Source organism: Phoca vitulina, unplaced genomic scaffold (genome assembly GCF_004348235.1).
Source record: "Phoca vitulina isolate PV1807 unplaced genomic scaffold, GSC_HSeal_1.0 scaffold6, whole genome shotgun sequence".
Taxonomy (NCBI): Eukaryota; Metazoa; Chordata; class Mammalia; order Carnivora; family Phocidae; genus Phoca; species Phoca vitulina.
The window spans coordinates 12,749,188-12,770,058 of record NW_022589709.1 but is presented as its reverse complement, the minus strand read 5'-3'; the positions used below and the strand labels follow the sequence as shown (position 1 = coordinate 12,770,058).

General features: G+C 49.6%; 1 protein-coding gene across 5 annotated transcripts in view; it reads right to left on the bottom strand.

The window, feature by feature from the left end:
* Positions 1-1,412: 1,412 nt before the first annotated feature.
* WWC1 (WW and C2 domain containing 1) overlaps positions 1,413-20,871 on the bottom strand; it is a 145,628-nt gene continuing 126,169 nt past the window's right edge. The window contains exons 18-23 of one of the 5 annotated variants that reach the window (XM_032403677.1): positions 16,605-16,731; positions 15,210-15,374; positions 9,212-9,304; positions 5,600-5,869; positions 3,471-3,592; positions 1,413-2,200 (exon numbers count right to left, since the gene is read on the bottom strand). In XM_032403677.1, the coding sequence (XP_032259568.1) occupies positions 2,134-2,200; positions 3,471-3,592; positions 5,600-5,869; positions 9,212-9,304; positions 15,210-15,374; positions 16,605-16,731 (844 nt within the window). In that variant the 3' untranslated portion in view covers positions 1,413-2,133. Of the gene's footprint in view, positions 2,201-3,470; positions 3,593-5,599; positions 5,870-5,903; positions 8,965-9,211; positions 9,305-15,209; positions 15,375-16,604; positions 16,732-20,871 lie in introns of those variants that run through there. The other 4 variants (XM_032403679.1, XM_032403678.1, XM_032403680.1 and 1 more) reach the window with 4 other exon arrangements.

Here is a 20,871-nt window from a genome sequence, read left to right as displayed (position 1 = left end):
TGCCACCTTTCTTATACCCTCCTGCAGAGAAGCCACAGGATTTCATGACCTCACTCTTCAAAACCAAATGTTCAAATCCCCCCACTGTTGTTTTTAGATTTTATTTATTTACTCGAGAGAGCTAGGGTGAGCAAGAGAGAGAGAAGGAGCAGGGGGAATGGCAGAGGGGGAGGGAGAAGCACACTCCCCGCTGAGCAGGGAGCCTGACGCGGGTCTCGATCCCGGCACTCCAGGATCATGACCCAAGCCGAAGGCAGTCGCCCAACCGATGGAGCCACTCAGGCGCCCCTCAAATTCCCTTTGAGTAGGGCCCACATGTGACCACAGTGCCATGAAACAGAAACCAGAGCTGAAACACAGAAGACATTTGGGAGGCGACAGACAGCGTTTGTGTCCTAGCTCTGGCCATTTGTTTTCTGAGAGACCCAGACCAGATCTTTCCACATTTCTGAAACTGTGTTTCCTGAAGATTCTGGAGAACACACATGCATGATTCCGAGTGAAATTTCTTTATCTACTCTTCAATTTCTCGCCAGGCAAACGACAGGATGTTATTGCTGGTGTGCCATGAACTGTTCAGAATTCAACGCCATGGCGGACAGAAGGCCGCCTGCAGATGCTCTATCAGTGGAAGCAACACTGAGACATACTGCTCAGGTAGGAAGGTTGGCTCCACACAGCCTTTCCCGCACACAAGGAGGGCGCTAGGAGCTCTGCTTCACAGAAGCTGATGCTGCCGGTGTGTGAGGGGCTGAGCCTTGCTGGGAGAGCTGACCATGGATGAAGGTGTGACTGAGTGAAAAAATCCTACTGCATGACCTTCACCTTTTTATTAGCTCTCTTTTTAAAAAAGATTTTATTTATTTGAGACACACACAGAGAGAGGCACAAGCAGGGGGAGTGGCAGAGGAAGAGGGAGAAGCAGACTCCCCACTGAGCAGGGAGCCCATCGAGGGGCTTGATCCCAGGACCTGAGATCATGACCTGAGCTGAAGGCAGACGCTCAACCGACTGAGCCACCCAGGCGCCCTTTACCAGCTCTCTTGTCCTGGTTCACCAGACAGACTACAACTAGGGAGAGGATGGAGGATTCAAACCCCAGGTCTACCCCTAGTTTCCCCACTTATATCGGCTTCTCTCTGCGGGACTGATCCCGGAAACGTGAACCATAGCTACAGATAGCTTTGGGATGAAAAAATATAGTTAAAGGCTGATTCCCCATTGTCTGCAACAGCCCCAGCTGGGCAGTGGTTTTAAATCTGATGAGCAAACAAGCGGTGGTGCCCGCAAGAGAAAAACCGCCCCCTGGCCTGGAGACCGGTGGAGAGGAAATGGTGAGGAAGGGGCAGGTCAAAAATTAGGGAGAAACAGATGAAGTGAGAGGTGGGGGGGGAAAAAGAGAGCGAAAATTCGTTCAGAAAGGCCACTTTATTGATGGAGATGAAACTGAAAGGAGCTCTCCACAGCCCTCCCTCACTCACTTCAGTGGCTTCACTGGGCATCCGAGACTGGCGTGGGCAGGCCTGTCGCCACACGGGCTGGGCTGCTCAGCCAGCTCCGTGCTGCCTGCCCCACGTCAGGCGGCCACATACAAACACATCACAGCTCATGAAGACTTGCAAATGCATCTCACAATTCCCCAAATGGTTCCAGACATTTTTTTTTTATATTGTACAAAATGTGTTAAGTAGGAAAGGTCAGCTGTGCTGTTGACACCTGTGGGACGTCCTTTTAGGATTACCGTCCCTGAAACATTACTTTTTATTGCAGTGAAACCTCTAGAAGGTAGAGCTGTACAAAAAAAAAAAAAAAAAAAATCTAAACAATTTTAAGAAGAGCAGCAACTTAACACTGCTTTAGTTCATTTAAATTTTCTTTCTCAAAAATACATTCCTAAATATACAAACTATACAATCTTGTCATTTTAATGCTGGTTTTGTTTTTTTTTGTTTTTGTTTTTTAATAATAATAGAACCCAAACTAAAAAAAAAAAAAATCTGTTCGTCTTCAAACCGACAAGAGCGCTCGAGGACTTGTGACTCAGTACCTTCATATAACACCACATAAATAACTTTAGCCACAGTCTATGTTCACAGCGTGGTCAGTGGAACAAAGGAAATACTTTTCTGGCGATTAGACATCATCTGCAGAGAGGGTCGGGATGTTCATCCGAGGCTGGGTGAAAAATGCCATCTTCTCCCTACAAAAGAGACCAGCGCTTCAGAGCAGGGTTTTTCAACCTTACTTTTTAGGTATTACAGGTGGGATCAGTCTCTGTTGTGGGGGCTGTCCTGTGCACTGTAGGATGGTTAGCCGCATCACTGGCCTCCAGGCACTCGGTGCCAGTAGCAGCCCCTCCCTCATCCTTTCTTCCAGTTGTGACAACCAAAAAAATGTCCCCAGACATTGCCAAATGTCCCCGGGGTGCCCCAGTCATCCGTGGTTGAGAACCACTAGTTTAGGGACATTAGCAGGACCGGCCACCTTCAGTTCAAATCACGGGCCTAAGTTTAAATGGGCCCTTGGGCCACTTGCAGTGTTTGTTTGTTTGTTTAAGATTCCCAATTGGTTAAAAATTAAGAGGTGTCCAAATACAGTTATACAAATGACAGTATATTTTCTTTTCTTTTCTTTTTTTTAATTAACATATAATGTATTACTTGTTTCAGGGGTACAGGTCTGTGATTCATCAGTCTTACATAATTCACGGCGCTTGCCGTAGCACATACCCTCCCCAATGTCCCTCACCCAGCCACCCCATCCCTCCCAGCCCCCACCACTCCAGCAACCCTCAGTTTGTTTCCTGAGATTAAGAGTCTCTTATGGTTGGTCTCCCTCTCTGGTTTCGTCTTGTTTCATTTTTCCCTCCCTTCCCTATGATCCTCAAATGACAGTATATTTTAAATGTTTCTATTCCAGAAAGGCTGTTTCTTTTTTTTCTTAAGCACATACACGACCACCAGTGCCTTCTCTAGGAGGCCATCATGAGTCTAAATGCAAGGGCCTCTGCGAACGGGAGGCCCCGGCCAAATGGCATTTGGGCCCTCTTGAGAAGTGCCTGGATCCAGGCAAGAAAGCACCTCCCTAAGATCCCAGCAGGCAGCAGGCAGGGGCAGGGAGGCCCGGCAAAAGCCCCCATCACCCCCAGGCTTATTTATCATTCAGCCAATTCTCCGTAATTACTGGTGATGGAAATGCTCAGAGGAAAGGCCGGAGCAGGTGGCTCATTCGTTCAACAGGAGGACCTAACAAATTAGCTCGCGTTGTGTGCGGATTGATAGAGACGGCTGAGGGAAAGCACGGCGGCGCTCACAGCCCCCCGGGGATGGCGTGGCAGAGGGTACACATCTGTTATAGGGGGAGCCAGTGCTCTGCCGGTGGAGGGAGCACGGGCCGGGGCAGGGAGGCCGAGGCTGGGGAGGCTGCGTATGAAAGGGCAAGGCGGGCTGGCCAGGGGCCCACTTGCTTACCTGAAAGACTGCACTTCTGGGGGCTCCTTACAGCTCTGGCCTCGAAGCTTATGTACATCCTTGGCGGCTGCCCGCATCATCTTGTCTGTCTGGAGCTCACCCTTGTGCTCCGCTTGGTCCATCTGCAGGGCAAAGCAAGCAGGGCTGTGAGGTGGTATGGAGTCCTCGGGGCCTCTAGAGAGGGGTAGCCAGTGACAACTTCCTAGCACAAAAGAGGAGTCGATGGTAGTCAAGAGGTCTGAGGGTCACGGAACGGGCACGCTCACTCCTTCCTGTTCCACGGCGGGATCCCCTGTTCAGAAGGGTGATGAGACGTGGTCCCACTGTCCGTTGGGGTGGACAGGGTTCTGGGGCCAGGGAACTGAATACCTGTGTGTTAAGGAGATGAGGGCTGCCTAGAGAAATGTGTCCTACCTTTCTAATCCTCAGGGCCACCTGGAAAGGTACATTTTATAATTGCTTCTATATTATAGACGAGGAAATGGAGGCTCAGGCAGGTTAAGAAATTTCTTTAATGTCAAAACCACCAAGAAGCGGTAGAAACCCAATTCCAATCATTTGGTTGTGCTCAAGGGCTTTAGGGACACTGCACCCCTTCCACCTAATGCAAACCTGTGTAAGCACTTTGGAGAACAAACCACAAAAAGCCCTGAAATATCCATGTACCATATACTTGAAAACATTGCATGAAGATGGAATTTTGGCCAATGAAGCCATGATTTTTTTTAAAGGTTTATTTAATTATTTGAGAGAGAGAGAGAGAGAGAGAGAGAGAGAGAGGAGACAGAATCCCCAAGCAAGACTCCCCACTGAGCACGGAGCCAGATGTGGGGCTCAATCCCAGGACGCCGAGATCATGACCTGAGCTGAAATCAAGAGTCAGCCGCCCCAATGAAGCCATCATTTAAATGGTTTTTTAGTAGAAGGTCATTATCAGACAGTCATGGATGTACTATTCTTTTGCTATTTGAGAGGTCAGGCTTCCTTTCCTTCTTTTCCTTCCTCCCCTCCCTCCTTTCCTCCCTCCCTCCCTTCCTGACTTTGCCTATTATAAGTATACAGGGTATAAGTAATAAATTAGAAATAAACATTTCTGGAACTCTTGAATTAGAAGAGTCCATTTGAAGGCCCCCCTAGTCCGGACCTCAGAAGCCCACCACCACTTTCCTACACTAAGGCATTATCACCTGCACCAAGAGCTGCACCTTCAGCTAACGGCTCTCCCAGCAACCCAGGCAGGCACCCTCTGGAAGGTTCCTTGTTTGGCTGTGTGCGGAGAAAACTAGCAAAGGTCATTCCTGCCATGGTGACAGTCCAGGAGTAGCAGATATATAAATGAGTTGAAGATGGCCTCTGTGTATTGACCCTGTGTTGTTACTTTTTCATGACAGCCTGGGACCTGTCAGCTCACCACCCCACTGGTGCCAAAGTCAAATTTTTAAGGCATCCAATTGCTTTAAATATAGCTCCAACAAGCAGATTTTTTTTTAGCCATTTAGAAACTGCCAGCTTTGCAGACCCCATGAAGTTGTACCCACCATTTGCTAGCCACAGATAAGATAAACCCCAGGGCCATAAAGGACCCGAAGCTGCTGCTACTTTGGAGCTTTCTGACCCAGAGAGTCCTGTGCAGCTGAGGGACAGCATCTAGATGCTGGATGCTCCTAGATCCCCTGTCCTCCTCTCCTCCAGGTGGTGGCCCAGAGAAGTGCCTTCGGGAGTTCTCCTGCAGTGAGGGACTTCCTCCATATGCAGACGTGTCTTTGGAGATGCGTACCCTGTGGGACCGCATGGGCAGACACTGGGGCAGGTCAGTGTTCTGTATTTATTCTATTCAAGCGTGTGCCCCAGCGCAGATTAGGTACCCAATGTTTGATGAACAAAAGTGTGAATAATAAGGCCTTGCACACATAAACATGGAAATGCAGCAAAAGGGCCTGGCAGCCAGGTCAAGAGTTAATAAAGTTTACTGGGCAAAGGGATTCCTGGATCCTTTTGCTGATGGGAATGAGGGGCCCTGGGAACACTCTTTAGTGGGTCACAGGATTGTAGGCCCTGTTCCAAGCTCTGGCCTCCCTCCCCTGCCGCATGGGGCAGTCCCACAGGGCAGACCAAGCCGCCTCCCTTGCCTCTTGCATGGCTCTCACCCGCTTCTCCAGCATCCTCAGCAGCAGGCGGAAGCGCTCATCCTCACGCAACCAGTGGGGCAACTCCTTCTCCCCATGGCTCTTGGCTTGTTCAAGCTGCTCCTTGAGCTCCTTCAGCACCGAGATCTCCTGAGTCAGCTGGCTGTGCCAGGTCCTGGTCGCCTGCAGGTCCAGCTCAAGGTCCAGTGACGTGCGGATCAGGCGCTCGGTGCGCAGGGATTTGACCGACGAAGGCTGCGGGGGGAGGGAGAGCTTTGACTGGTTATTAGAGGGCTGGGTTCTGTAAGCCCCAACAACTGCCCCCCTGAACCTCAAATACCCCCCTTTATCTGTAGGCTTCTAGTTCTTCAAAAATGGGGCTCCCCTCCCCCAGAGCCTGCCTTGATTTCTCCCAGGTCCATAGCTTATGTTTATTGAGCATTTTTATGTCCCAGGCATGGGGCTGGGGGTAAAGTTGAGATTCCAGCCCAGGCAGTTGGCTCCAGACCGCACCCACTCACTCCCCACACTGCCCAGTTTCCCCACTCTCAGTGCCTCAACATTCACACTTGGTTAATGGGTTCTTGTTATGATCCTGCTCTGAAGTTATTTCCTCAGTGCAGTCTGTGCCTCCTTGAGGGAGACGTCATGTCTTCTTGACTTTGTTCTGCTGTTTCTGCTTGTCTAGCACCCACTCCCCTGATCTGACAGTAACAGCGATGACAATGATCATCTTCCCTTGGGGATCCACTCCTCCTCCATGCTCAACCCACATGGTGGTTCACGGGGGACTTCAGGGACAGGAATGTGACCCAAACCTGGACAGTCAGAACCTCAGTGACTGCTTCAGGAGTGAGTATGTTGTCTAAGCCCAGCAATAACCTTCAATTCTGGCACTTCTGCTGAGTCCTTGGAAAAAAGAGTCTTTAGACGAGGTTATGAAGCCAGCAAGATCTAAGCCTGGAACTGATCATGGCCATCTTTCCCACCATAAGGGGTGACCCTTTTTAAGAATTAAGCTATCTGGGAGGAGCAGTGTGCCATGAGACGGGGACTGAGGCTTGATGACATTGTCTCAACAAAGGCTCAATTCATGCCTGAAGGTAGTCCAGCATCCTGGGGTTTTCCATTAAATGAGCCAGTAAATTCCCTCTTGCATTTTCAAGTTATATTTGAATTCTTCAGTTATCTGTATGTAAAAGATCCTGAGTAATGCAACCATTTACTCTCCTTCTCGATCAAAAAACAGTAATGATTACAAAATAACTAAATAACTGATGGAGGCAGGATTCTAAGTTGGCCCCGAGATTCCCACCCCCAACATACATGCTGGAGAATGCCCTCCTCTTCAGTGTTGGGGGGGGTGGCCTGTGAATACCATGGGATAGCACTCCCATGATTAAATAACTCATCAGTTGACTCTGAGTTAGACAAAGGGGAGATGTTCTTGGGTGGGCCTAACCCAATCCAGTGAGCCCCGAAAAGGTGAACTAGGCCCTTCTTGGAAACAGGTCTCCTCTGGCCTTGAAGACACAATGTGTATGGTGGAAAGGGCCACATGGCAAGGGCCTGAGAATGACCTCTGGGCCCTGTGAACAGCTCCTGTCCTGCAGCTAGCAAGAAAACACAAGACAAGGGATTCTGCCAATGTCCTGAGGGAGCCTGGAAGTGAATCTTTCCCTACTCAAACTTCCACAGGAGGATGCAGTCAGTCAGCACCTAGATATGAGCCTGGTGAGACCCCGAGCAGAGGATCCAGCTAACCTGCGCCTGAACTCCTGACCCGTGGAAACTATGAGATACTGAATTTGTATTATTTTAAGCTGCTAAGTTTGCTGTGATTTGTTATGCAGCCATAGAAAACAAACACAAGGGCTGACAGACGGATTTGAGAAATGGTACATAAAACACTGCTGTGAGAGCCCCCCTCAGTTAAGGCTGGCAAGCACACTTGTGGGACCGTGAAGCAGCGCAGTGTGGAAGTTCTAGAATGCCCTTCTAGGGAGAGCCTTGTCTAGTCTGTGCTCGTAAATGAGCAGGGCCAGGAAATCCAGCTGAGGGATCTCTGTAACTCAAGTTCTCAGAGTAACAAATGAAGGTGCTTTGTTCTGACTGATGTCCAGTCCTGGACAGGCCGAAGCAGAGACAGAGCTCAGGCACGCAATGGAAGAAGGACTTAGTGCTCAAGCGCCCCGGCCCAGCCTCCGGACTCTCCTGTGTTTCAGATCACAGTTAGGGCCTGAAGGAAATGTAGGCTCAGATCCATCTATCAAGGGCTCTCTCAGTAAGTGTTCCCCTTGGCTAAGAGGAAGAAGAGGTAGAGGGCGAATTGTGAGGGCCTGTCTTGACAGGGAGTTATAGGCAATGCAGGGGGGGAGCAAGCAGGTGCTTCCAGAAGCATTTCTCCAGGAGTGGATCGTGGAACACCTGCTCCAGAATTCTCCAGGCAGCTTATTAAAATGCAGTTTCTAGGACCCTACCCCTGCTGCCTGAATGAGACTGTCTGGGAGCGTGGTCTGGGAAATGTGCATTGTCAGTAACCTCCCCAGAAGACTCTTGGTGCTCCAGACACTGTGCAGCACCAACTACAGCAGACAGGGGTGGAGGGAGGGACCCCAGGCCGGCAGTTGGCCAGCCCTGTCACTGGAGGCCATGTCCATATTCCCCTGCAGCCAACCGTGTGCACCCTCTTCTGTGTGGCTTCCTTTCTCCCGCACTCTCTAGTTCCGGAGACTTGGGGGGCACGGTGGTGACAGACAAAGGACCTACTCCTGACTCTGCTGTTAGAAGCAGGTCTGCGGGAGGTCTTTGGGAGGGGTGGAGGAGCCTTCCCCTGCCTGGGGCTGTTGTCACTCTCTCCCTGCATGTTCTTTTTGTTTTGCTCTCTCTACTTGTCTTTCCGACATTCCAACTCCTGTTTCTTCTGGTTCTGCAAACTCCCCAGAACTACTGTAGTCTTCCTATGCTGACAGCCCAGAGTGGGAAGGGCCCGAGTGGGAAGGGCCCGTTTGCATCTCTGTAGCTCTGACTCGTAACAAAGCGCACACCAGGAGTCAGTCTTTTGCCTAACACTGTCCCACCCCGATCTCTGAGCCAAGACTCCCTAAGGCAGGGGGAGATTTCTCTGCAAAGGCAGCCTGTGGCCTCTTCCCGGTGCTTTTCCAGCTGGACGGAGAGAAGCCCATCTGCACCTCCCCGCTTCCGGTGGCGGCTTGGAGGTGTCCGGCTTCTCTGCCAGCAGGGTGGGCTGTCAGAACCTTTGCTCAGTCAGCTGGATGACACGCTGAGCAGAGTCGTGCGAGAGGCAGCTTCCATCAGTGACTGGGACACCTTGAGTTGGTTAGTTCTTAGTGACCTTGATTTCTACCCTGGAAGACAAGGCCAAGTACGCACACTCCGGACCTAACCTACTCATCATCATCCTAAAGTTACATTTACCCTTGGGCACCTTCCCCAGCGCCTACACAGGCCTTACAGTTCATAAGCACCATCACGCTTGCAAAAGCAACCTTCTTCACACCGCTGGCTGAGAACAAACAGTCAGACACGGGGGCATGCGCTTGGGGAGATGACCGTGGGGCAGGTGTACGAACAGCTCTGCGGTGACTGTCTTACCCGCTTCATCCGGACGCTGCGCCGCTCCAGGGAGTTTCGAACAAAAGGTGGCTTCTTGGACAGCGTCGAGCTGTCGCTATCACTTCGGTTCAGCTGCAGGAGAAAAGTTCTGGGAAGTTAATTAGAACTCAACTACCTCCGGAAGGCACACTGCGGCCAGAAGGGTGGCGGGGTTCCCAGGTGGCTGGCAACGCTGCGGGGTGGACACCAGATAGTGTGACTCCAGGATCTAATGCCCCCGGACCTACCACACCAGGGCCTGTTTGCACCGACTCTTCCCTGTCACCCGTGGAGCTCGGATGGAGCCACCGGCAAGATACACGTGTCCGAAATGCCCAAGATAAGACACACAGACAGGCTCTGGGAGCTCTCCCCTGCTCGTGTACTCTCCCAGAGGACCAATACTCCTCCTCCGTGGCCGCAGATTGTGCTTTTGTACCAAGAGTGCCCCTGACAGAGGGGGGCTGGCGAGGGAGGCTGCAGTGACAGCACATCCCAGGATACGCAGCACAGGGGCTTCTTTCTCGAGTCACATTTGCAAGGCGGTGCGATCGCCATGGGCTGATGCAACAGAGCCCGCTCGCTCTGGCAGCTGTCTGCCCACTTCTCCACTCTCTCCCGAGAAGCTGTCTGTGCCGTTACTTTTGTGGTTACTGATAATTATTGGTAATGATGCTATTAATAGTTCTGCAGTGTCGATGGGCAGGGCAACCCCGGGGATGTAACTGACAAGAGCTACCACAGGAGGCAGAGTCCGGATGGGAACCAGAAAGAGAATAACAGAAGCGGTCCTAACGACGTGTGCCATGTGCCTCACAGACAGCTACATTTAATCCACAGACAGTCCTAATGGAGGGAATTGAGGCCCAGGGAGATTAAGAAGCTTTTACAAACCACAAGGCTGGTGAGCATCAGAACGAGAGTTGAAGGTCTACTCAGTCTGACTCTAAGGCCAGGTCCTCTCCTGGCCCCCGGGATGCACAGAGAGCTCAGAGATGAAACTAGGTACAGATGGAGGCGCGGGCCATCTTGACGGGGGTGGGTTTGTACAAGCGCACTGGTTGGATATCATACCGGGGGGGGGGGGGCTCTATCCCACACGGCACCGATCCAAAGGTGACGCTCACAGACTGCGTCATACCAACTAGACTTACTCATCAGGATGACTGATCCTTAGGTTATAGCCATTCATGGGTCAATGATGATGTTAGAGGAGAGTGAAGGAAACCACATTAGATCCTTCAACTTATCTTTTCCTAATGTAAAGATGTTTTGCTGCATTTAATCTCAGCCATGGTAGAGAATATCGGTGCTCTGTTCTATTTCCATGTAATAACTATGGAAACCGGGAACAAAGAGGTGAAATAACTGGCAGTCACAGGCAGCTAGTTCGAGAACGAGAACTTTGGAAGAACTGTTCATCAGGTCAGGGTGAGCCGACCAACACGTGACAGCACCTCTGGGAACTAAGTAGGTGTCAAATACACGGGGGCTGTGGAGAGCTGGAGGGAGCGTAATACATTGTCCCTATGCTCATGGACTTCAAGTTCAGTGGGGCGCCCAATTCAGGGAAACTAATCAAATGACACAGGCTGTGCTGAAGATCAAAGAAGGGAGAAGCCAGCAGAGGACACCTGGTTTGCAGAAGTGTGGCATCAGGCCAGCAGAAGAGACAAGTCTTAAGTAGCCTGGGGGACGGCAAAGGAAGTCCTTCGGGCGGTGGCTCTGAGTGATAGAAAGGCTGTGGACTCTGCAGTCAGACTCCTGGCTTTGCATCTAATAAGCTGTGTGACCCAGAGTAAAGTGCTCTGTCTTTCTGAGTCTCAACTTCTGCATCTGTGAAACGGGGCAGACACCATTTGCCTTGCAGGGCTGCTTCTGAGATTAGATGACACAGAAAACATGTGCTTTTTTGTGGGAAAAGTTGCTGCTTAGCAACCCAAACTCCATCCCATGGGCGGGGAAATCCCCAGTTTAGGACTCAAGGTGGGAGACACAGCCCACCTTCCATCAAGGAAGCTGGCAGTGCCGGAGTCTACCCTTCCCAACCTCGCTTGCAGCTACCAGCAGACACAGGACAAGGCTCTGCCCACTGGGGGCAACTGCCTCAGGCTTTGGATCACAACCTGGTTAGCTGGACCCAATGCTCTGTTACTGGGCCTCTCAGAGCTGATGAGCCCACCTGCTTTTGTTCCATGAGCAGGCCATATCTGCATCTCAGGGAGGGAAGGAGGGGTGGCGGCAACAGGCAGAGCTGCTCTGGCCTCGTGCAGGGCAGGAACCTCTGGGGGAGGTACTGATGTCGAACCCGGCGGCAACAGTTGGGACCAGCTGGGCCAGGCTTAGCAGCAGCACTGCTAGTATCCTCAGCTGACGGGCTCTGTGGGCTATTTTGCTTGGGGTCTGGCCTGCCCTCTTCCCATCTGATTTCTGAGGCCGGTTCTGCAGCCTTCCAACACTTCCAATGAATATGTGAGCTACTTGGTTTCTTTTCCAAAAGATTCTTTCCTGCATCTATTGCTCACAGTCTCTTTTTTTTTTTAATTTTTAAATTTAATTTTATTTATTTTTAAGATTTCATTTATTTGACAGTGAGAGCACAAGCAGAGGGAGAGAGAGGGAGAAGCAGGCTCCCTGCTGAGCAAGGAGCCCGATGTGGGACTCGATCCCAGGACCCTGGGATCATGACCTGAGCCAAAGGAACCAACCTAACCAACTGAGCCATCCAGGCGTCCCTCTCACAGTCTGTTTCTGTTGCTTCCATTAAGAACCTGACTGGCATAGGCCTGGATACCAGAAGTAGAGTGCCGTAAGTCCCAGACTGGGAAACATGGAGCTGGCTGTGTCCCGGAGGGTAGGTTGGGGCCCAGACCCCAATATTTCCTGTTGGAAATTTGGTCATTCTCATTTTGTGGGTTCAAAACGGAGGGTTAAGTTGTTACCAGACTATATGCCGACAGAGTTTTAGGGGAAATGATAGGAAAAAATTCAGGACATTGTACCTCTGGCTTCTTCCTGCAGCCTTCAGTAAGATTTTACACGAAAGAGAGAACCTTGGGCTGAAGTAGGACAGTCAGAAAGCAAAAAAGGAAAAATACAGGCATCCCTGCTTTCTGAAAGTTCACGTGACATCACTTTGCTTTCATAAAGGACCCCCGTTAGCACCTGTTTTTGCTAGCCAAAAGAAATATGAGGAGGATTTTCACTTTTATGAAAAAGACAAGAGATAGAACAACGCTCAAGTGTCTGTTTTGCAGTGAGCCCTTATGGAGGCAGCCGCACCCCGAGTAGGATGGGGCACCACCACGCTCCCCCAGCACTACGCTGAGCATCTCAGCATCCAGCTCCCATAGCTTTGAACCGTGTCTGTGAGCTTCTGTGCTTTATCTTGATTTATGTTGTGCATCTTTTAGCGAGATGTGTCCCAAGGTATCAGAAAAGCCTGAGAGAGGTTATTTTTTAGGTCTGGGAATGCTAAAAAAAATTTTTCCATAAAAATGAATGGTAATTGCTTCTCCACTTTATGTCACTTTGGCTTTGCTGTGAGAGAGGCCCTTTCTGCCTGTTGCATGGGATGCACGCTGCCTGGGGATTTCTTAATTTGCAGCCTTGCAGGGTTGGAAATTGGTCCAGATAATGAAACATGGAAAGGGCTCCCCGTGGTGCTAGGTGTGTTACAGATGCTTAATAAATAGCATCGGAGCTCCTGGTTATTTGAAGATGCCAATCCTGGGAAAGGGCCACTAAAAGTGAGTCCATCTAAACAGGGGACCAGGGATGCCTGGGTGGCTCAGTCGGTTAAGTGTCTGATCCTGGGACCCTGGGATCGAGTCCCGCATTGGGCTCCTTGCTCAGCAGGGAGCCTGCTTCTCGCTCTGCATGTTCTGCCTGCCTCTTCCCCTGCTTGTGTGCTCTCTCTGACAAATAAATAAATAAATAAAATCTTAAAAAACAAAACAAAACAACAAAAAAACAACAACAGGGGACCAGAATCTTATAGTAAATATTGGGGAAAAAAACTTCGAGTCTTTAGTTGGAAAGGGGAAACACTTTATAAAAGTTCTATCTTCTGTCTTCCATTTGACAAAATTACAACTGCATTCTAATTCTGATGAAAAAGAATGAATCAAACACTAATTTCTTTGGTGTGATTTTTCTGATGAGTGATATTCTTTACTTTGTGTTTGAATTCCACTGCACAGTCATAAAACTGGTAATTCTGCCCAAGCCAGAGGGTTTCATCCATTATCCTAAGGGCTTTTCTAAATCCTTCAAATTATTCACATTTGCAACATGAGTTGGATTTTTCTCTTCCTCAGCTGTGAGCTGGCTTAACTGAAGGATTCTTCACCTGTGATTCAGGAATTCCTTAACATCAACATTACATTCAGTGTCTTCAGGAAACTCTGTACCTTTCCCAAGATATGCAGCCAACATGCAGATGCTTACAAGCTCAAACGATTACCTAGAGGCGTGACACAGAGGGGAGGGATTTATGTTATTTCTGGGAGGGACTAGGGGAATGTTTTTGTGGGGAATAACTGGTAAGTAGCTAGTAAGTTGGTGACACTGTCATATTATGAAAAAATTAGCTTCTCTACTCAATCTTATAATTTTGGCCATGGATACTGAATATCAGATTTTTTTTAATTTTTATTTTAAAGATTTTATTTATTTATCTGAGAGAGAGAATGGGAGAGAGAGAGCATGAGGGTGGGGAGGGTCAGAGGGAGAAGCAGACTCCCTGCTCAGCGGGGAGCCCGATGCGGGACTCGATCCCAGGACTCCAGGATCATGACCTGAGCTGAAGGCAGTTGCTTAACCAACTGAGCCACCCAGGCGCCCGTGAATATCACATATTGAAAGTGCCCCTCAATATCCCCTCTCCGTCCCAAATTACAGTAGAGGGGTAAGTGGCAGGTTGATGATATAGGCCGGGTTCCATGGGCTTCGCCTTCTATGATGACTTATTGGAACACTAGACAGGGAAGGTTCTGTCTATGCTTCTAGTTAATGTTCGCTGGTTCTCTATGGCAGAGGGTAAGGAAGAATGTTGACCCAGGACTCAGGTGAGGTGTGCATGCCTACCTCCGCCATCCCTGAGGAAGGCTGGGACCCCCTCAGGTATGGCAAGTGCTAAAACGTTCCATTTATGGTAGAATGAGAGAAGGAGGCTGGCCTAGGAACAGGTAGCCTAATGAGATGGATACACAGGGAAAGGCGCGAGGGAGCAAAAGCCTACCGTAGGACTTCTCAACTCCAGTGCAGCCTGTAAGAGGAGGCTAGCAACCAAAACAGGTAAAGAGGGCCAGGTGGCCAGACTGAACTTGACAGCCTGCCCTCTCCAATCAGCCAGTCATCTAAGGGCAGCTGCTTAGCTCCAGCCAACTGCCGCCGTCAGAGAATGTGCAGCCCATGGGGGCAGGCAGTTTCTTGTTTTCAAGAGAAACTAGAATTTTATGTGAAATCTCTTCATTTTTCTTTTATTTTTAATTGCCTTCCCTAAGTTTTCAAGGTTAGCAACAGGTTTAATGAAAACCAACCAACCAACCAACCAACCTGTGGCTAAATAGTACAGGCACGTTGCCTTTTTGCAACCTCAGGCTACAGACTAGGATCGCCCTGGAAGTGGGGAAGAAATGCCCGTTCAGGGACAGCGAGGGGTCAGTCTGATCTTAGCAAGTGGTCATGTAGAAGGGAAGGGCAGGCTGTGAAGAAGAAGGAGGGGAGAGCTGGCTGGAATGACAAAAAAAAACCAACATTGGCCTTGTACGGGTTACCAAGCTTTTCCCATATTTTATCTAATTCAATCCCTAAAACAGTCCTTTGAAGTCGGTGTATTAACTCCACAGGCACTGAGGCGTTAACTCCCCTGAGGATAGCTGACAAAGTAAGAGTCATCAGAATTTGCACCCAGAACGCTGTGAGGTCCAAGGCTCTCACTACTCCTCGGGAAGCAGGTGTTCAGGAAGGAGGGCAGTACCACGCATTTGCTTACCCGGCACACATACTGGCTTTGGGGTCCTGGGGAGAAGGTCTTAGAGCGGATGATGGTGCTCCCTCGAAGAAAGGGCCCTGGGGATGGTGCGCCCACCCGGCGGTCCTTGGGCCGCACCACTGTGGGAGATGGGGCCGGGGTCTCTGTGTTGGTCTCTTTGTCCACCTGAAGAAGAAGTCAGAGCTCTGAGGCCACTCGTATCCATAGTGTCTCGGCCACCCAGCTGAGACTCGTGGGGCAGACTCCCCAGCTGCTCCCCACTCCCGTCATCTGGCCTTTGACCCCACAGATAACAGCTGGGGGCTTCGTAGGCCATAGCCCTGCCAGCCAGGACAGCACCCAAGGCCCCAACTACTGGGCCCCTATTCCTCCACGTGGGTTGGAGCATATTCAGTCCCCAAACAAGCTCACTGAGCAGTAGAAGGATGGATGCCCTTGACTTCATACCCTCTAGACACCTATGCCAACCACATTTTGACAAAGACACACCCAAGGCCTCTAGTGCTGCAGCCAAGAACTGCAGATGCTTCCCTGGAATTATGGAGGCAATCTGCAAATCTCAGTCTTTCAACTTGGTGAGCAGGTTTTCTACTGTCCTTTTACAGCGGTCACCAGCAAATGACAAACAAACAAGAGCACCTGAACGCAGGGCCCTATTAGCCTACAGTGCCTTTGTGTAATTTTGAAAAAGGCAGCCCTTTTGGCTGGAGAGACTGCAGAAAGACTTTCCTCTGGGTGTGGAGCAGTTGGAAGGCGGCCCTAGGTTCTTCTCCAGCCCCTCTTGGCCAGGCACCTTTGTGCAGTGCTCAATCCGCAGCTCCACCCCCAGGTGCCCTGCTCGCACACAATGGGGTGCTCTATTTCCTGCCGGTGGAAAAGACAGAGAGATCTCTATGCAGAGTGAATCTGGCTATCGTGTGTAACCCTAGCACAGCAGAGGTGGCGAGGGGAACTTGACTGGACTCCTTTTTCCTATTGTACTTTGGGCAGACCCAAACAAAGAAATACATTCCTTTGAAACCTTAGAACCTGTCAGCCAGGTTGGTATTATCGTATCCGTTTTAGAGATGAGGAAATGAAGGCTGGAAGGGATGAAGTCACCCGCCTAAGACTACACAGCCAGAGAGGAGCAGAGCCAGCATCTGAACCCAGACCCATCTGGCTACAAAGCTTGAGGTCAGTCCAGAGAACCAGGGCAGCTGCAGAGGGCAGGAGAGAGGAGGGGAGAGCCAGTTTACTGTCACTGAGATGACCTGCACTACAGGCAGGGACGCTCCTATGCAACCTTCTGCAGGTCACCCCATTCCGAGGGCCTGTCCCCTGAGGCTGGAGAAGTCCAGGCACCGAGGGCTATTTCTCCAAGACAGCCCTTCCTGTCTCTCTGGGCCTGCCTACCTTTAACGCTGGGCACTCGTCCCTAGCAGGTGAGACTTTCTCAGTGAAAACATCCTCCTCTCCCTCCTCCTCCTCCTCCTCTTCCTCCTCCGCCGGCGCTTCGTTCTCGCTGGTCTCCTCGTACCTCCTGTGATGACAAAGAGCTTCGGTTACCTGCCCAGAGACCACTCTGATCTGCTCACTTGCCTCTAAATGCACCTAGGGCAGAGCTTCCAAGCCTTTTCACAGTTGAGGACACATTTAAACAAACAAAACTTAGTGAGGTCTAACTGACATACAACACAAAGCATTTCCATTGTATAGTTTCATTTGACCGATGTATTCCCAACCAATGTATCCCCCCGTGTAACTACTACCACACTTGTGATACAGAACATTCCATTACCCCCAAAGGTTTCTTGTACCCTTTCCTATTTAACTTTTCCCTACCCCCGGCCCACCCCCGATCAGCTTTCTGTCACCACAGATTGAGTTTTCTAGCATTTCATATACATGGAATCAGACAGTATGTGCTCTTTTGTCTCTGGCTTCACTTTCTCCATCTGAAGTTTCTAAGATTCAACTATGTCCGTGCCCGTATCAACAGTTCACCCCTTTTTACTGCTGAGTGGCATTCTCAATGGAATGGATACAGCACAATTTGTATAACTACTCATCTATCTGGTGATGAACATTTGAATGGCTTCCATTTCTTGTCAATTATGAATAAAGCTTCTTTTTTTTTTTAAGATTTTATTTATTTATTTCAGAGAGAGGGAGAGAGAAAGCACATAAACAAGAGGGGGGAGGGGCAGAGGGAGAAGCAGACTCACTGCTGAGCAGGGAGTCTGATGTGGGGCTCAATCCCAGGACTCTGGGATTAAGATCTGAGCCAAAGGCAGATGCTTAACTGACTGAGCCACCCCAGCACCCCACTCCTTTTTTTTTTTTTTCTCCTCAGATATTTTATTTATTTACTTGGGAGAGAACTAGAACACAGAGGGAGAGGGAGAAGAAGGCTTCCTGCTGAGCAAGGAGCCCGACGTGGGGCTCGATCCCAGGACCCTGGTATCATGACCTGAGCCGAAGGCAGCCACTTAACTGACTGAGCCATCCAGGTGCCCCCCTTTTTTTCTGTATGGCTGTCCAATGGTGTTCTGGCACCATGTGTTGAAAAGAGTTTAGTTTTGGTGATACTTTTCATGATTATTCTTTCCCTTTGGACTCCAGGGTTGGGAGGAGTTGTTGTGACAAATGGACTGCATTTGTTAATTACTATTTTATCTTTAGTCCCATCTTCTCAAAGACATACATAATCACCAGGCTTCTGATCAGCAGGAGACAGTGTTGACATACTGAGCTGAAGGAATTCGAGCCAAAAGCAGAGAATCTCACATCCTGTTAGCTGGCTCAGTGAGACTGTGGACAAGCATAAAATCTCCCTTGGGATTTTCTTGGATCTCCAGCCCCAGCCACAGGACTAAAACCTCCCCTGCCCTTAGATGGGGACCAGTGCTAATGGACATCCCTTGCTCTCCCTCCTTTGCCCCACAGCTTCTCGATCTACTCATAAAAGGGCCATTAAACATGGGAATGCACGACGAGCACCTCCCTAAGAATTTGGCAGATGCCACATTAACCAGCATTTACTGAAGGCTTAATAAGCACCAGGTGTTGTGCTAAGGCCTTACAAGAACACTGAAAGCAATTACTGTTTCCATTTTACAGATTCAAAAGCTGGGGATCAGAGTTTCTAGGCCCTGTCCAGTATCACAGACCACTAAGGGGTGTAGCCAGGTTTCCCATCCAATCTGTCCAACCCCACTAAGTGCTTGACCACTATGGAAGTCTTTTCTTTCTGACCAGGAATCTGATCTAAATATTTCCTGAAAGGGGAAAAAAAAAATCTCAACTGTCAAGAGAAACACGATTAAAGTAGACATCTTCTCACCCTTTAGAGTGGCAAAATATATAGATATGAGATCATATCAAGTGCTGGTGAAGGCATGGGAAATAGGCATATCCCTGCAGGGAGTGTACCTCAGAGCAGCCAATTTGCACTCTGAAGTCAGTTTAGCAGTATCTGCTAAAATAAAATATGTACGTATTCTTGATTAAGTACTGTAGTTAGATTATATTGAGCATCAGAGAGGGTGTAGGCTTAAGGGTACTCTTAATCACTGCTGGTGGGAGCATTTACTAGTACAATCTTATTTGAGAACTATTCTGCAATGCCTATTAAAATATAAAGCACACGTGCCCTGGGACCCAGCAATGCCATTTCTCAACCTCTGCCCTGGACACACACACACACACACACACACACACACACACAAGTTCCCAAGGAGGCAAACACAGGAGTTTGTCTGTGATTAGCATTGTCTGTGATTATGCTCTCTTATATTTTCTAATACTCGTAGAATTTTGTTTTGCTTGTGGATCTTAAAAAAAAAAATCCAGGCTTGTGATTAAATGCACTAAAGAAACCTAAACAAATAAAAAGGAGGGAGTAACTATGGCACCCTGGCCCTTGGGTGCTGAGAGAGATGGAGCAGAAATTAGAACAGGGCCAGTGTTTGGGGGACCTCCGCACAGGACTCCGGAGCAGAGCAGGCACAGCAAAGCTAGTTAACATTCCAGGACCAGAAGAAGCCTCCAGTCTGGGGGGAGGGGGGCTGCAGATGGATTTACTCCAGTATAGCAGCTCTGGGATTCCTGGTCCTCTTTGTGAGTCCATGTCTAGGGAAGTTTGAATGGCAGGGGTGGGGAGAGAGGGGGCCGCAAAGGGGGAGAGAGAACAGAAGGCAGTTGCTAGGGGATGGCTTGAAAAGTCTCACCACAAGCTTGGAATTTGGCAGAAATCACTGATCTTGTGCCAGGGTTTTGGAAGACAGGTCCTGGGCCTATTTCCGGCATCAGACCTTTGCACAGCCCAGCCCAGCCCAGCCCTGCCCAGCAGTGTGCCACAGAGAGGGAGAGAGAGAGAGGGAGAGAGGGAGAGAGGGAGAGACGAGAGAGGGAGAGACAAGAGAGGGAGGGGGAAGGAAAGGGGAGGTAGGAAGGGATGGAAAGGGAGAGGAGAGACAGCGAAAGAAAGGGACACAAGGAGAGAGAAAGAAGGAAAGAGAAATTGAGACAGTTCAGAGAGAACCCTACAGCAAACAAATGAACATATGAAAATTCAGGAACCTTGCCCTACCCTTTATCACATGGAGAAATAAAATGGTAAAGGAGAAGAGTAAAAGAGGGGTGAGGCTGTGGGCCAGATCTAGCCCATTGCCAGTTTTGGACAGCCCAAGCTATGAGTGGCTTTTATATTTTTAAATGGCTGGAAAAAAAATATCCAAAAGAAAATGATATTTCATGACATGTGCAAATTATACGAAATTCAAATTTCAGCATCCATAAGTGAAACTTCAATGGCAGAGACATGATGGTTGGTGCATGTACCATCAAGGGCTCCTTTTACAGCACAACCACAGAGATGAACAGATGCACCAGAACCCGCATGGCCCACGAAGCAGACAGTTACTATCTGACCCTTTCCAGAAAACATTTGCTGACCCCTGGAGTAAAAGATATTATGGAAAGGCCCTTTCTGAGACCAAATGTATAACCAGGGGCTGTAACAGAGTAATACAGAAGAGCTACTGAGGGTTTCCTGTGGGACAAAGTCTGTGCTAAGTGCTTATCATGCATAATTCTATTGAGTCTACAAAATATCCCATGCATTGTGGCCACTCTTTAAATCTGTATTTCATGGAGGCGGAAATGGAGGTTTAGAGCCATGGCTGTCAGCCCTCACTGCACGTTAGGGTCACCCAGGGAGCTTTTTTAAAACTCACTGGTGCTCGGGCCTCACCCAGACCGAGGATCCCACAGGAAGCTGACTGAGCAAGATTCCGAATCCCTAGCTATCTGCATTCAGAGCACGTGCACTAAAGCCCGACCATACCTCCTCCCGGAGGGCAAAGTCACAGGTTCTGGTCGTTTCTGAGATGGGATTTGCCCTCTCCCTACCTAGCTGGTAGTTAACAGACCTCCTTCTCATTTTCCGAGTGATAATTTCTACCATCTACTGAGCGTCCACCATGAGCTTTGCACTTTATCTTCATGACGGTGGCTTTCCCTTCAACTGTCTGCAGTTAAGCCCACGCAGCCGGTGGATACCCCGCTTTTCCAGATGAGGCTCCGACAAGGTTAGATGACTCGCCTGACAGCAGCTGTCCTTGCAGTGGAGGGTAGTGGCCGAGAGGAAGACCGCCATGGGCTCTGGAGAGCTGGTTAT